The sequence below is a fragment of the Hypanus sabinus genome, chromosome 13, assembly GCF_030144855.1.
Source record: "Hypanus sabinus isolate sHypSab1 chromosome 13, sHypSab1.hap1, whole genome shotgun sequence".
Lineage (NCBI taxonomy): Eukaryota > Metazoa > Chordata > Chondrichthyes > Myliobatiformes > Dasyatidae > Hypanus > Hypanus sabinus.
Window position 1 is genome coordinate 8,990,132 of NC_082718.1, and position 14,811 is coordinate 9,004,942.

At 43.9% G+C, this 14,811-nt stretch overlaps 1 protein-coding gene across 6 annotated transcripts in view; it reads left to right on the forward strand.

The window, feature by feature from the left end:
* The window catches only part of plxna4 (plexin A4), a 721,825-nt gene that overhangs the window by 591,069 nt on the left and 115,945 nt on the right, over nucleotides 1–14,811 (forward strand). For all 6 annotated transcript variants that reach the window (XM_059987082.1, XM_059987079.1, XM_059987077.1 and 3 more), the window contains 4 exons: nucleotides 908–1,025; nucleotides 1,672–1,808; nucleotides 4,080–4,247; nucleotides 8,042–8,135. In XM_059987082.1, the coding sequence (XP_059843065.1) occupies nucleotides 908–1,025; nucleotides 1,672–1,808; nucleotides 4,080–4,247; nucleotides 8,042–8,135 (517 nt within the window). The remainder of the gene's footprint in view (nucleotides 1–907; nucleotides 1,026–1,671; nucleotides 1,809–4,079; nucleotides 4,248–8,041; nucleotides 8,136–14,811) is intronic.

Here is a 14,811-nt window from a genome sequence, read left to right on the forward strand (position 1 = left end):
AAAGAGAGAGAGCCCTCCACACATAGAGGCCCAATCGATTTACTGCGTGATCAATTGGCCATATCCGTACTTGCCACACTCTCGTAATCAATCTGATATGTTCACCTGTCAACTTACCCTCTGTTCGCTTCCCATTCTGTTCACTTCAACCACTCCGAAAGTTAGCATCTATGGCGAAAATCTGGGCAGTACCGTGCTTTGTATCTCTCTGGCGGAAGGTGTTTCTGTTGAAATGTGGCAAGGAGGTTTACAGATGTGGTAGAGTCCAGAAGTGATTGAAAGTTAGTTTGCCCATATAAGGTGGAGATAGGTGAATTTCTTCCTGTCAGGTTTTGGAGTTTGTAGAACTTTTACACATATAAAAGGAGTGCAAAAGGAGAAAAAAATAGCGGGTTAGTGTTCACGGGTTCATTGTCCGTTCAGAAATCTGATGGCAGAGGGGAAGAAACTGTTGCTGAAACATTTATTGTGTGTTTTCAGGTTCCTGTACCTGTAATGAGTAGCAATGAGAAGGGGGCATGTCCTGGGTGATGGGGGTCCTTAATGATGAATGCCATCTTTTGAAGGTTCCTTGAAGGTGTGAGAGATGCCAGGGAGGCTAGTGCCTAGGATGGGGCTGGCTGAGTTTACAGCTTTCTGCAGCTCTTTCCAATCCTGTGCAGTGGTCCCTCCATGCCAGACAGTGGCACAACCAATTTGAATGTTCTTCATGGTACATCTATAGAAATTTGTGAGAGGTGGTGAAGACAGAGTCTTCAAGAGTGACAGAAGTAGGTAAATTGTTATTGAACTGTGTGGCCGAGGTTAAGTGGGAATGTGGAATAGTCAGATCAGTCATGGTTTTATTAAATGGTGGATCACATTTCCAGGACAGTGCAATCTTAAACCATGTTCTATCTCTTTGAAGGATTGTGTGCGAGATGGACGTTGCCCGTCATGGTCAATATGCTGGCTTCGTGGAGGTCTGTGTGGATGAATGCAAGGAGCAGTTCACGGCAAAGTCAACACAGCTGTACAGCTTTGTGGTGAGTGAGGCGGGAGGTTGAAATGGCCCCAGTTTTGATCCATCGTGTAAAGCTTGGTCTAACAGGTTGTAGTTACTTTCACTCAACGCGTGTGTCCTCTTGTGGAAAAAAGATAAGGACTAGCTTTATTCGTCACATGTAGGTGGAAGTATACAGTGAAATGCGTAATGTTGTGTCAACACAGTCCGAGGATAATCACCATGATTTTTTTAACTTGATACATGCACCAATGATGAGGCTTTCACAATACAGACAGTTTTCTAATAATGCAATGCCCTCTGTAATGCAGAGGTTGACTGTAATTACAGAGCAGTATATAAGTTATGGTGACCATAAACAGGATGAAAGATGTCATGTCTTGTATATCTAGTACTGTTGCTAAAATCAACCAGCAACTTTCTTCACCTAATTCGTGTGCAGATTTAATCACTAAATATATTGCCAAATGAGCCCAAGAGGGAATAAAACATTGGGATTTAGACTGCAAAATATAATATACTGTGCAACCATGGCTGAGCAAGGAGATCCCCAAATTCTTCTCCATTCCATCTGCTCAGTTACCTGCCCCTACATCTCAACTCACAAATAATATTCTGTACATGCTTGTTGATTGTGACGCTGTAATTTCAAACTCTATTTCTTTCAGCTCCCAACTCTAACAGACTTGACACCCAACCAAGGTCCAGTGTCAGGGGGTACAACGGTCACCATCAGGGGCAGGAACCTGGATGCCGGCAGCAATGTCTCAGTTCTGTTTGGCCAAAGGCCTTGTGTGTTTCATAGGTAATGCCTGCGTGTTGTCTCTGTTTAACTGGACTATAAAAATTTGCAGTCATTTCTCAATCACACTTTATTTACTTCTGCACAAAGTGAACAACATGGCCCTTGTCACCAAATTATTCTGAAGTTTGCACACAGAAATTGACAAGTTGGACACAGATATTGACCAATTGGTAACCTTATGATTGGACAAATTCCATATTTGCAACATGACTGACAAATTACACAAGAGTAGTACAGGTAGTAACAACCAATAGGAACAACAAGCTCATAGCCAATAATATCTCAGAGTTAGTAAAATAATGGTCTAATAGTAAGTTTATTTCTTGCATGCTGGGCAAAGGGAAGCTGTCCTCTCAGGGACTTTACCTGTTGGTTGACTACACACCTTCTTTAAACACATTAAGTTAACCCTTGCCCTGTCCAGTAAGATGGTGGCACACTCGCTCATAGTGGCCTCACTGGGTTTAAGTAGAGGTGTGATTGTTTGTCCTTTACATCTTTTACACGATCGCAAGTCACTGCTAGTTTTAAAAGGCATGGATTACTGGAGGGTTACCCCATGACCGAGTTGCTGGACAGTGATAGAGCTGGTCTTGTTGTGTATGGTGTTGCAACCTGCTTCAGTCACCCAGGGAAGAATGAAACAGCAGCAGTCCGTGGAGCATGAACCAGTGGACGAGGGTGATTGTCTTGGACATTATTGTTGGGATTACAAGACCCTGTGAAGATTGGTCATGTAGAATACTGTGAGTCCAATTAACCGGTTCATTGGCGAGACTGACGCTGGGGGGAGCAGCATGCCCTCAGTTCGAGAGCAGGCCAGCTTATTGATGCCTTGGCATCCCCTGTGATGTCCACTAAGGAAGGAGTCGCCAGAGCTGGCTGTGTGCCTCTGGATTGGGGGCTGGCCCCTCCCGTCGGTGCTTGGCCCCCAGAGGAACACTGTTTCATTTGGCTGTATTCATGTATCCAACTTGAACTTGAATGTGTCACTAATTTACATGGGAGTCTGAGAAAACAAACAAGTCTATCGATGGTACCAGCTCTGTGTGAGTATTAGGTTAGAGTGATGCTCCTTATGATGAACAAAATATAAAATGGGTTTTAGTTATATTGATACAAGCAGCTGTTACTGAAGTCTTTTATGTTCCACTGTGTTTGCAGTGTGAGCTGGCTGTATGATCATTCTGTGTTAATAGGTGGGACCGCATGCATCGGGAAGTGTATGTGTGTGTGTGTGTGTGCACGCGCACCAATTTGGGCAAGCCTGTGATCCTGAATGTCTGTTCCAAGTGGAAGGCTTGCATTAGGAGTTGTATGATTGACTACACTGCAAAGGAACATGGCTCTTTGTATGCTATCTGGGTCTGTCTCAGAGCTGACTAACAGGAAAGAAAGCCCATCACCTGGTGCCGGTGTAAGTTCTCTCTAGCTCAGGTATAATTTCAACACCCCAGTTGTAGAATTCTCATCCAAGGTCACTGTCATTCTGCAGCTTCTTCCATTCCGTCCTCTAGCCCTATTGTTATAACCAGGGGTCGTTATTTTAAAAAAACAGAAAGGACTTTTTGTCAGTTTGTCAGTGGGCTGTATTTTCTCAGTGTCACCTCATGGGTATGCATTGTTCCTTGGATCGTTTACCTTTTGTGTCCAATTGTTTGTCTTTGCACTCGCTCTGGTTTTTCACTTTGTTTTGCAGCTATTTCATTTGGGATCATGAACATTGTTAAGCTCTCCTTGCACTTATCACTTTTATTCAATTTGGGATAACTTAATTAGCACAGTATATTTAATGTCTTGTGTCGTATTTGTTGTCTTTGGGGGTTATTGCTTTGTCTGGCTATCAGGGCTGTGTGATTGGTCCTGATTAACGATGTGCTCCAGGGAGTATTTCGGGAGAGGGAGGAAGCATGCCAACCCATCTTTACGTGGTCTGGTGAAACTCTGAATGAGGTTTTCTGTGTTTCTCTCTGCGATTACTGCCCTTGAGTTCACTTGTGACCCTGACACCTGTAACCTCCCTCCGTCGTACATTGTAACCTCTAATTTTTCACATTGATGGCAATACCTTCAACTGCTGAGGTGGAATCTCTGTAATTCTTTGCCTAGGCCCCTGTGCCTCTCACACCTCCACCTCCCTGACCAAGCTCATAGTTCCATCTTCTCCTATCTCCCATTCATGTTTTTTTCCCCATCTTAAAGAATGCAAATTGTAAAGTTGCATCATCGTAATTTATTGTTGATTTTTCCCTCTCTTTTCCTACCTGTCAGGCGGTTTGCTTGGGCAATTGTGTGTAACTCCACCTCTGCACCCCAAGGCCCAGGCAACATCAGTGTAATGGTCGGAGTTGACAAGGCGAGGATTGAGAAGGAACTGCAGTTTGAATACATGGAGGATCCCACCATCACTAAGATTGAACCAGACTGGAGTATCGTCAGGTAAGGAGTGTGTATTTGTCAGTGTGACCACACATTGGGTGATCACTTTGAAGGTTAGAAATGTGAAAATCAAATTGAACATGCTAGAATTGCACAGCTGTACAGACAGAGGATAAGATAACCCCTTGGGCATGTTGTTCTGTCAGAATGGTGATCTGAAAATTAACCATTTTAATAAATACTCAGTCTGAGTCTGTTTTCTCCCTGTCCCTCCATTCCTTTGTCTCTCTTTCTCTCTCTCTTTCTCACTCCTACTGCATTTCTGTTTTCTGTTTTCCCCTCTCTAATCTCTCTCTGTCTTTCTCCCTCTAATTTGCTCCCTCTCCCTCTCATTCTCTCTCTCTGTCTCTCCCACTTCCCTCCATCTCTCTTGCCTTCTGCCTCTTGTTCTCATTCTCTCCATCATCCTATCTCCTTGCTCTCCTCTCTCCCCAGTTTCTGCCCACACTGCCAGTGCCCCTCTCCACTCTCTCATTACAGTTCCCACTATCCCACTTCTTCCCATTCTCTCCTTCCCTTCCCATGGCCTCTTTTTCTCTTCTCTCATTTCCTTGCTCCCTCACCCTCTTTCATGCTCTTTCACACCTCCTGATTCTTCTCGATTGGCTGATATCCGACTGGAAAACCTGGTAAATTATCCTCTCCCTGCATTTTTCCATATTCTTCTATTGTTTATTTCCTCTCTTTAGACCTCCCTCTCTTTCTCTGTCTCTCTCCCACTCTCACTTTCTCCCTCTCTTTCTGTCCGCCTGTGTTCTCATTCCCTCTTTCTCTTTCTCTCACTCTCTCTGTGTCTTTCTCTCCTGTTCTATCTCTCTGTCTCTGTCTCTGTTTTTCTCTTTCTGTCTCTCCCAAACTCCTTTTCATCTTTTTGTCTGTTTCCCTCTGCTATGCCCTATTTCTCTTTCCCATTCCCTCGTTTTCCCTGTTATCCCTCTTCCTCTGCTGCCATTTGGCTCTGACGAGGAGCTTGCCATTTTTTTTGCTTTCTGACAGGTTTGCTTGTATTCCTTAAATTAGTTGCAGACAATCTGTCCATTGCCTTCTCAAGCCGAGGCCCTGTGGTAATTATGTTGAAATGCCAGTATAATCTCACCAAGTCCCTGTCAGGACTCCTAGCATCAGCCTTTCAACAGCTCTTCTGTGTTAGTTACTTCCTCCAGGGTGATGGCCTGTCATACAAGGTGTAAGTTTTTGCCTGCCTTCCAGCCTCATCAATGTCGCCAGAAATGCATGAGAACCACGCTTCAGTTTGCCCTATAACGCCTGCAGAAACACACACAAAATGCTGGAGGAACTCAGCAGGCCAGGCAGCATCTATGGAAAAGAGTAAACGTTTTGGGCCAAAACCCTTCTGCAGGACTTAAGAAGGGTCCTATGAAGGGTCTCGGCCCAAAACACCGTCTGGTTACACTTTTCTTTTATGCGGCCTGACCTGCTGAGTTCCTCCAGCATCTTGTGTGTGTTGCTTTGGAGTTACAGCGTCTGCCAATTTTCTAGTGTTTGTAGAACTCTTACAGAAAGACCACTGGGTTTGTGTGTTCCACTTACATTTACTTATCTATTGAGATACAGCAAGGAACAGGCCCTTCCGGCCCTTCAAACTGTGCTGCCCAGCAACCCCCGATTTAACCCTAGCCTAATCACAGGACAATTTACAATGAACAATTAACCTACTAACTGGTATGTTTTTGGATGGTAAGGGGAAACTGGACCATCCAGAGAAAGCCCACTCATTCCACAAGGAGGTTGTACAGACTCCTTACAGATGACGTCAGAATTGAACTCTGAACTCCAATGCCCTGAGCTGTAATAGCATTACACTAACTGCTACGCTTCTGTGGTGCCCCGATACCCTAAGATTTGTTGCATTGTTAGGGGATCACCTGGATTATCATATTGGTGGCGTCCTTCGTTAACAGAGTCCCATGATCCTGCACCATCCTTGGTTTTGTCAGTTGACAGTGAGCGTAGCAGTAGAAGTAGACAAGGTGAGGATTGTGGAAGAGCTGAAGTTTGAGGATGCCACTTGTTAAAAGCCAGCTGGAGGTGCAGTGGCGTCAGCACCGGACTTCGAGGCGCCAGGTTCAAATCCGGCCGGCTCCTTGCACACTTTCCATCCGTGCCAGACTGAGCGTCAAGTTAGCAGCTCAGCTTCCTAAAATAACAGATAAATGCTAAGGAAACGGCCAGGTTGCCACGCGATGCGCCACAAGACGCAGAGAGGAACAACAAACCATAATCAAGGTTGAACAAGAAAACCCACCAGTTTTGAGTACCACACACAAAATGCTGGGGGAACTCAGCACGTCAAGCAGTGCCGATGGTGAGGAAAAGCAGTCAATGTTTCAGGCTGAGACCCTTCATCAGGACTCAGCAATGTTGAGGACTTGGTGGGTAGGGGCACTTTCCAAGAGTCAAGTCTGTTTCCCTTTCCCTCGCATCATCCCATTCCTATTGAGCTAAATGATGGAAGTCACTAATAACAAATGCAATGACACACAAATCACTGTTTTGTTGTTGTTTCAAGAGCATCACCTTCATGAACCTACCGTCCACTGTTCAGGCCGATGGATGATTTAGAGATGCAGGTCTTCCTGTTGAAAGTGATATTATTTCCCCGATACACAATGAAAACCACTTGATAACAGTGAAGCAAGGCTGGAAATGACCTGATGGCTAAAGCCTGGAGACTGGAGGCTCAGAGGCTTGTCTTGGAGTTGGGGGACTGTGAGGCCTAGAGGCCTGTCCTGGAGTTGGAGGGCTGTCCTTGTGGGTGGGTGAGAGAGAGGAAAGGGGCTTGCTTTGTTGTTGTTTTGTTACTCGTGACGTTCTGCCAAGCATTGTGGGCATGCTACAATGTCTGGGTAGGTCCATTGCTTCTGCCTACTCCTGCTCCACTGACCTTGTGGCCACATCCTTAAAATGTCTGGCTTGCTGTGTTCCTCCAGCGTTTTGTCTGTAATACTGTGATGGCACTCTTGCCAGCTGTTCTCATTACATCCTGATGTTGTGTTGGTTGTTAACTCAAACGACCCATTTCACTGTATGTTGCAATGTACACGTGATAAATAAATGTATTTGAATCTGAATGACTAAAGATTTCTATTAACAAACTCAGTGTAAACTCTGCTGTGAATGATTAAAGATTGCTTTTGTGTCCACAATTTATATGTACCCATCCTTCACTGTGCACTTTTCAAAGCAAGGAAGTTGCTGTTATTTGCCACGTACTTGAAGTAGATAATGGACTGAGTGAATTTACACCATGTTGTGAGTCTGTTTGCTATTGGTTGACAGATGTCCAGTAATCTATGAGACATAGATCCACAGCAGAATCCCAAATTTAAATTCATGCAATATCTGGGCTTGGATTGGCTCCTTCATAATGGGATTAAAGTCCTGGAGCTCTTGGACCACATAAAAGTGGAGAGGTTTGAGAAGGTGGTTCAGTAACATATCAGAACCAGCAAGTGATGTGCAGTGTCTGGTGAATCGGAATCAGGTTTATTATCACTGACATATGCTGTGAAATTTGTTGTTTTGTGGCAGCAGTACAACGCAATACATAAAATATACTATAAATTAAAATAAATATATATATAATTAAATAAGTAGTGCAAAATGAGAGAAAAGTAGTGAGGTAGTGTTCATTGTCTGTTCAGAAATCTGATGGCGGAGGGGAGAAGCTGTTCTAAGCTGTCTGTAGTGACGCCTGAAAGAGTGTGAAAATGTAGCTGCCTCTGTGTTAATGATAGATTTTGAGCTGCTTCTTTTTCTATCCCTTTTCTCAGTGGGAGCACGCCGATGACAGTATGGGGGACTAACCTGGACATCATTCAGAATCCTAAAATCCGGGCCAAGCTGAATGGAGTGGAGATGGTCAACGTAGGTATTGTTGGAAAAATTGGGCTGGGGTGGAGTGAGTTTTAGTACATCTTCTCAGCAGGCTCTCTCTGCAACACCGATATGAACTCACCCAGCAGCTGGGGTGTCAGAGTTCTTGGCCATGGACGTACAAGGTTGGGGTCTATGGATCAGGCTGAAAAGTGGAATTGAGGCAAAAAGACCAGTTGTGTTTTTGTTACAGGCAAAACTGACCCAAAGGGCTGCATATCTTATCCCTATGTTTTATAAGGATGTAGTTCCTGGGAAGTCTGGCAACGTAGAAGTGTAAGGTAACGGTAGCACTTACAGAGTAGCCAGAGTGGGACACCATGTACGAAATCGTTATCACTTACAGGTTGTTGTTACTGAGGCCCAGTCGAATTGAAGAGTGACCTGGTAGTGTGGTGCCTTACAATGCCGGCAACCGCTGATCAGTGTGCGATTCCCGCCACAGTTTGTAAAGAGTACGTTCTCCCTGTAGCTGCATAGGTCTCCTCTGGGTAATCGAATTCCTCCCACATTCCAAAGACATACAGTCAGGGTTAGGATTAGCAAATTGTGGGCATGCTATGTTAGCATCAAAAAGCGTGTTGACATTTGCGAGTTGTTCCCAGCAAAACCCTTACTGATTAGATTTGATGCAAGCAATGTACTTCAGTTTGTGCTTCGATGTTTTAATGTATATGTGACAAATCAAGCTCATATATACCTTATGGAGTCTTAGAAAAGTACAGCTCAGAAACAGGCCCTTTGGCCCATCTAGTCGATGCCTCACTATTTAAACTACCTACTCCCATCGATCTGCAATGGGACCAGAGCCCTCCATACACCCACCATCCCTGTACCTATCCAAACTTCTCTTAAATGTTGAAATCGAGCTTGCATGCACCACTTGTGCTGGAAGCTCATTCTACACACTCATGACCCTCTCAGTTTCCCTTAAACCTTTCACCCTTAACCCATGCCCTCTAATTGTAGTCCCACCCAACCTCTTTAGTAGCAATTATCCAGTACACAAAGTAGATCACAGTTTACTGAATCACTCCATAGCTGTTCAGTTTTAACTTACAGATTGCCGTTGCAGAGGCCCAGTTAGACTGCTGAGTGTGCAAGCAGTGTCCAGATACACAAGCACAAGATTCACTGAGACTCTGTACTGCATGCCGGCCGGCATCCGCACCTCACTTCAAGGCGAGTGGTTCCTGTTTCAAACCTGGCCGGCTCCAGACCAGCAACTCGGCCACATAACAAAAAGCAGACAAAAATGCTAGGCAAGGTTGCCACCTGATGTGCCACAAGGCTTGGAAAGGAACAACTACTGGACTGTATGAGATATTAATCCGAGGCTTTACTTACCTCCTCAAATGGATCTACAAAATGTCCCATAATGGAATTACAAAAAGTATGTGGAAATACTCATCCCACAACTGCCCTCCAATATTCTGATCAATAATTACCTATTAAGGAGATAAGAAATGACCTCTGATAAGGAATAAACCGATTTTTGGAAATTAAGGGAAACCAGGGAAGTGGGATTATAATAAAAGATTAGCCATCATCAAACAGGCAAAGTAAAACAGGAAATTTACCATCCCTCCAACCAATATCTCCCCGCTAGCCTAAGCTGAGGTCAGTCGGTGGTGGGAGGAAGGCTGTTAAAATGGAGCAGCGGATTTTGCCACTCACTGCACTGATTAGGGGAGAGAATGGATTGGTGATGGCAGAGGGGAAGAAGCTTTTCCTGAATTGTTGAATGTGTATCTTCCTGTTTCTGTACCTCCTTACTGATGGTAACAATTAGCAAAAGCCACTACCTTGTTAACAAGCCTCCTGTAGGGATCCTACCTGTTGGGTAGTGTTCAAAATAAATTTCAAAGTTCAAAGTAAATTTATTATTAAAGTACCTATATACCTGTCACCATATAGAACCCTGAGATTCATTTTTTGCAGGCATTTACAGGAGAAAAAGAAATACAATAGAATTTAATGAAAAACTGTATATAAACAGTCAAAGACCGACAAAAACAATGTGCAAACGAAGGCGAACTATGCACGTAAAAATAATACTGGAAGAATATGAGTGGTAAACAATGAGTCTCTGGGTCGGAGAATCAATTTAGAGTTGCAGTGAGTGAAGTTATCCATGCTAGCTCAGGAACCCGATGGTAGTGTGGGACCTCGGCTTCTGTACCTCTTGCTCAATGGTAGTTGTGAGAAAAGGGCACGGTCTGGGTGTAAGGGTCTTTGATAATGGCTGCTGCTTTTTCTGGCAGTGCTGCGTATATGTAAATGTATTCAGTGATGGAGAGGGCTTTGCCTGTGATGGACAGGGCATTAGTGTTTCCATACCAGGCCATGACACAGCCAGTTAGGATACTCTCCATTATGCATCCATAGTAATCTGTCAAAGTTTTTGGTGACACAGACTTCTAAGCAAGTCGAGCCTTCTTTGTGATGACACTTGCACTTCCCCAGGAGATCCTTTGATTTGGTAATGGAAAGGAATTTAAAGTTACTAACCCCCTCCCATTATGAGGTGTGGCTAATGGACGTCTGGCTTTTTCCTCCTGTAGTCAATAATCTGCTTAAGTACTCTGACAACTCCATGCTTGCTGGCAGGGTGAAGAAAGGATGGGTCTATGGGGTAACTGGATGGCTCTTTCAAATAGCTAGCACTGGGGCAATGGGCCGAAGATCTGCTATTGATTCTGCGATATTCTATAAAAACAGCTGGGCCCAGAATTCCTGGGAGACTTTTAAGAGCATGCTCTGCCAAGGGACATTATTGTTTGCAGCTGATGCATTAAAGGTATTGAGTGGCTGAAGATGGCCATCCATGCAATTTCCCAAATTGGTTGTAAATAGCCTGTAAGATTACAGAGCAATTTTAAATTTGGTAGAATTGAAAGGCACAGCGCCTGTCTCTGATGACTCTCTTCAGCAAAGCACTCCACAGCTGCAGGGAGACGGAGGGTGAGCACTGTTATTGCCCTGGGATCCGAGCCATGTATGGATCAATTATTGTTAAGCATGGAACATTTTATCTGAGAACATATTAGACATATTATAAAGAAAAAGAAAAAAAATGTAATTGATTGCTATCTTTATTTACAGAAACTGTTTTTGTAAAGCATTCTAGCTTAAAAAGAGATACAATCCAAATTGGTTAGCATGATCTTTATATTATATTGTATTTCTGGAGAGTTCTAATGCAACATTTTGCACCGATCCACATAAGTGAACAAGCTAGTTGGCCATAAGGCCCCTAACGCTTGCTCGAGGCTGGTTCATCTCATCCTTCCCTGAGTAGATGGCTAAGTAGTTGAGCAGTGTTACCACTAGTGATGCTCCTGCTCTTTCATGAGCCTGAGGTCAGAGGTGATCATTTACTACATTAAAGTTCAAAGTACGTTTATTATCAAAGTGTGTACACCATATACAACCTTCAGGTTTGTCTTCTTGCGGGCAGCCATGAAACAAAGAAGCACAACAAAATCCACAAAAAAACACATACAACATCAAAGACCAACAAGCAGGAGGAAGAATTCTGAAGGGAGTGAAAAGAAAGTAGACGAGTAATACACAGAGCATGAGCTGCAGAGTTCCTGAAAGCGAGTCCACGGGCTGCCAGGTCAGCTCAGTGTTAAGGCAAGTGAAGCTGGTCTAAGAGCCCGATGGCTGCAGGGCATCATCTGCTGCTGAATTTCATCGTGGCCTGAGACCCAAGACTCCTGCACCTCCTGCCTGATGGTAATAGTGAGAGAGAGGGAGGTGGGTCAAACACAGGCAGCTGAACACCAGTTGGTTTTCTGCTGGACCCCAACATTTTAATCTGGTTCAATGCTATAATCGGCATGGATTAATGGAGCTGAGTAGAGATTCACGTCCTGCTCTTGGGCCTCAGCGCAGTCTCCGGCCCCAGCGATGGCCACCATGGCTGTACCTCCATTCTCACGAGTCAAGCTTGCTGAACCCTTCAATCTCTAGTTCATTTAGTTGGTTCAAAAGTACATTTCTTAAAGGGAAAGTGAGAGAGACCCACTCCAGCATGCTGACCTCCCCTTCACTCCACAGCACCTTAATATCATCCCACAAACTCGGGGGTGTCTCCATTGCCACAGGCTGCTCATGTCAGCTGGCTTAAGGCCTTGGATTGCAGGGACTAAATAAAGAGAGTTGCATTTATATCAGTCCTTCTGCTCATGATGTCTTTTACAAAGTGCTTTACAACTGTTGAAGTGTAACCATTCTTTATGCTGGAAAATTCCTGTTAAGGATTCTCAGTGATGCCAAATTCGTGCATGACTTTCGGTCCATTGGGAGGTAGTTTCAGATTGTCAGCAACATGTGGCTATGGCTTTTAACCAGTGTAGGCATCAAGGCCAGTCCATAAAGTCCATTCTTATTGCAAATCTATTGTAAAGGACGGTTGAGAGGAGGTCACAGTGTGATTAAATAAAAGGACTATAGGCTTCAAATCCCATCAATGCATGTAAGTTTTTAAAATTCAGTTAACTAAAGTAAATCTGCAATCTATAAAGTAAATGGGAGAATGAAAGTGTCAGTTCATTATCCTAACCTCGCGTGGCTCACTCCTGACTTTGAAGGAAAGGAGCCTGGTTTGCTTAGCCAGTGACTCTGCTACCACACCTGAGATGTTCTCTGCGAGAGGTCACATGAATGGAGAACAAAGCATCAAATGCAGAGTGGAGGGTATCCTAACTGCTTGCGTCACAGCCTGGTATGGGAACACCAGTGCCCAGGAATGAAAAAAGAAATTAGTGTATAGAGTCGTCCAAAAGCTCTCCTCACCTTTGAGTATGCTTACAGGGAGCATTGGCAAAAAAAAGCAGTATCCACCAGCAAAGACCACTCCTCCCCACTACCCCCCACGGCAATCATCCAGGCCATGCCCTCACCTTGCTACTACCATTGGGCAGAAAGCGCAGAAGCCTCGGGTCGCACAGCACCACGTTCTGGAACAGTTATTACCCTACAACTACTGAACTACCATGGATAACTTCACTCACCCCAACTCTGAACTGATTCCACAACCTACAGATTCACTTTCAAGGGTTCTTTTCAATTCAGCCATCTCAGTATTATTTTTAATTGCAGATCGTCTTCTTTTGCATACTGGTATTTGTCAGTCTTTGTTCTTGTGTAGTTTTTCATAAAATTCTATTGTATATATTTTTCTCCCTGTAAATGCCCACAAAAAAAGATCTCTAGATAGGATATGGTAACACATATTGAAATCCTTCAAAGTTTAAAGAAAATTTATTATCAAAGTATGAATATGATACCATATACAACCACGTGATTAATTTTCTTGTGGACATGCTCAATAAATCCATAGAATAACAACCATAACAGGATCAATAAAAGACTGTACCAACTTGGGCATTCAATCAGTGTTCAAAACACAACAAACTGCAAATGCAAATAGAAATAATAATAATAATAATAATAATAATAATAATAATTGATAAATAAATAAATATTGAGAACATGAGATGAAAAGCCCTTGAAAGTGAGTCTACAGGTTGTGGAAACATTTTAGTGATGGGGCAAGTGAAGTTGAGTGAAGCTATCCCCTCTGCTTCAAGAGCCTGATGGATGAGGGTTAACAACTGTTCCTCAACCTGGTGCTGTGAGCCCTGAGGCTTCTGTACCTTTCCCCTGATGGCAGCAGAGAGAAGGGAGCAGGACCTGGGTGGTGGGGGTCCTTGATCATGGATGTTTACCAACATATGAACTCCTTACGGACAGTGGTGGGAACTAACCCATGTCGCTGGTGCTGTAGTAGTGTCACAATACTGTGCCCAACAACCTGCTATGTCTTTCCAACTCTTTCTGTTTTTACTTTAGATTTCCAGCATCTGCAGTATTTTGCTTTCACCCTTTAGTGGGGGGAGGGGGTAAGGGGGTAGTGATTTTGTTCGGTTCGAATCACTGCTATCAATTTTCGAATAAGCATGCTGCCAAGGCCCGGCTAGCTGCTTCTATTAAGTAGATTTCATTAGTTCTGTGTTTGAGCTGATGGATGTGGTTTGATATCAGGCCTGGCATTCAGTATCTTTGCAGAATCTCTCCCAGACATTTATGGATTGGTCTGAGTTCATTTACAGTTACTCTGCCCTAGGCGTGATCGTGTCGCTGTATATTCCGTGCGTTACATCTGCTGCCGTGTTAACCCATTTCACCTGCCTTCCTTTAAGCTCTGCTGGACACCCAGTGTTTATTTCAAGTATAATTGCATTGTTGGTCCTCTAGCTGCAACATAACTTGAGGCAAATAGCACCGGCACCTCCTGCCTGTATTTGCAATGAAACCAATTTCTTGCTCATTTGTCCAGTGTTGTAACTCACTTCTATTCCATCATTATCAATATTTCCTGGAATCTATTTATAATCGAGGCTTCCATTTGCAGCCAGGAAAGCTGCCAGTTTCCTAATTGACTCATTGTAGATGTGATCTTCTGTTACTGTGAAATTACCACCTCTTTACGGTGGAGATTGGTGTATTAATTCCCCTTTGCTCGGTCCATTTAGGTCGGAGTAAAGCATCTGGCTGCTCAATGGAAACCAGTCGCAGACAGTTACGAAAGGGAAATAGGCTCTTCAGCTTGTCAAGGCTGCACTGAACATCAAGCTCCCATTTTTACACCACAAAT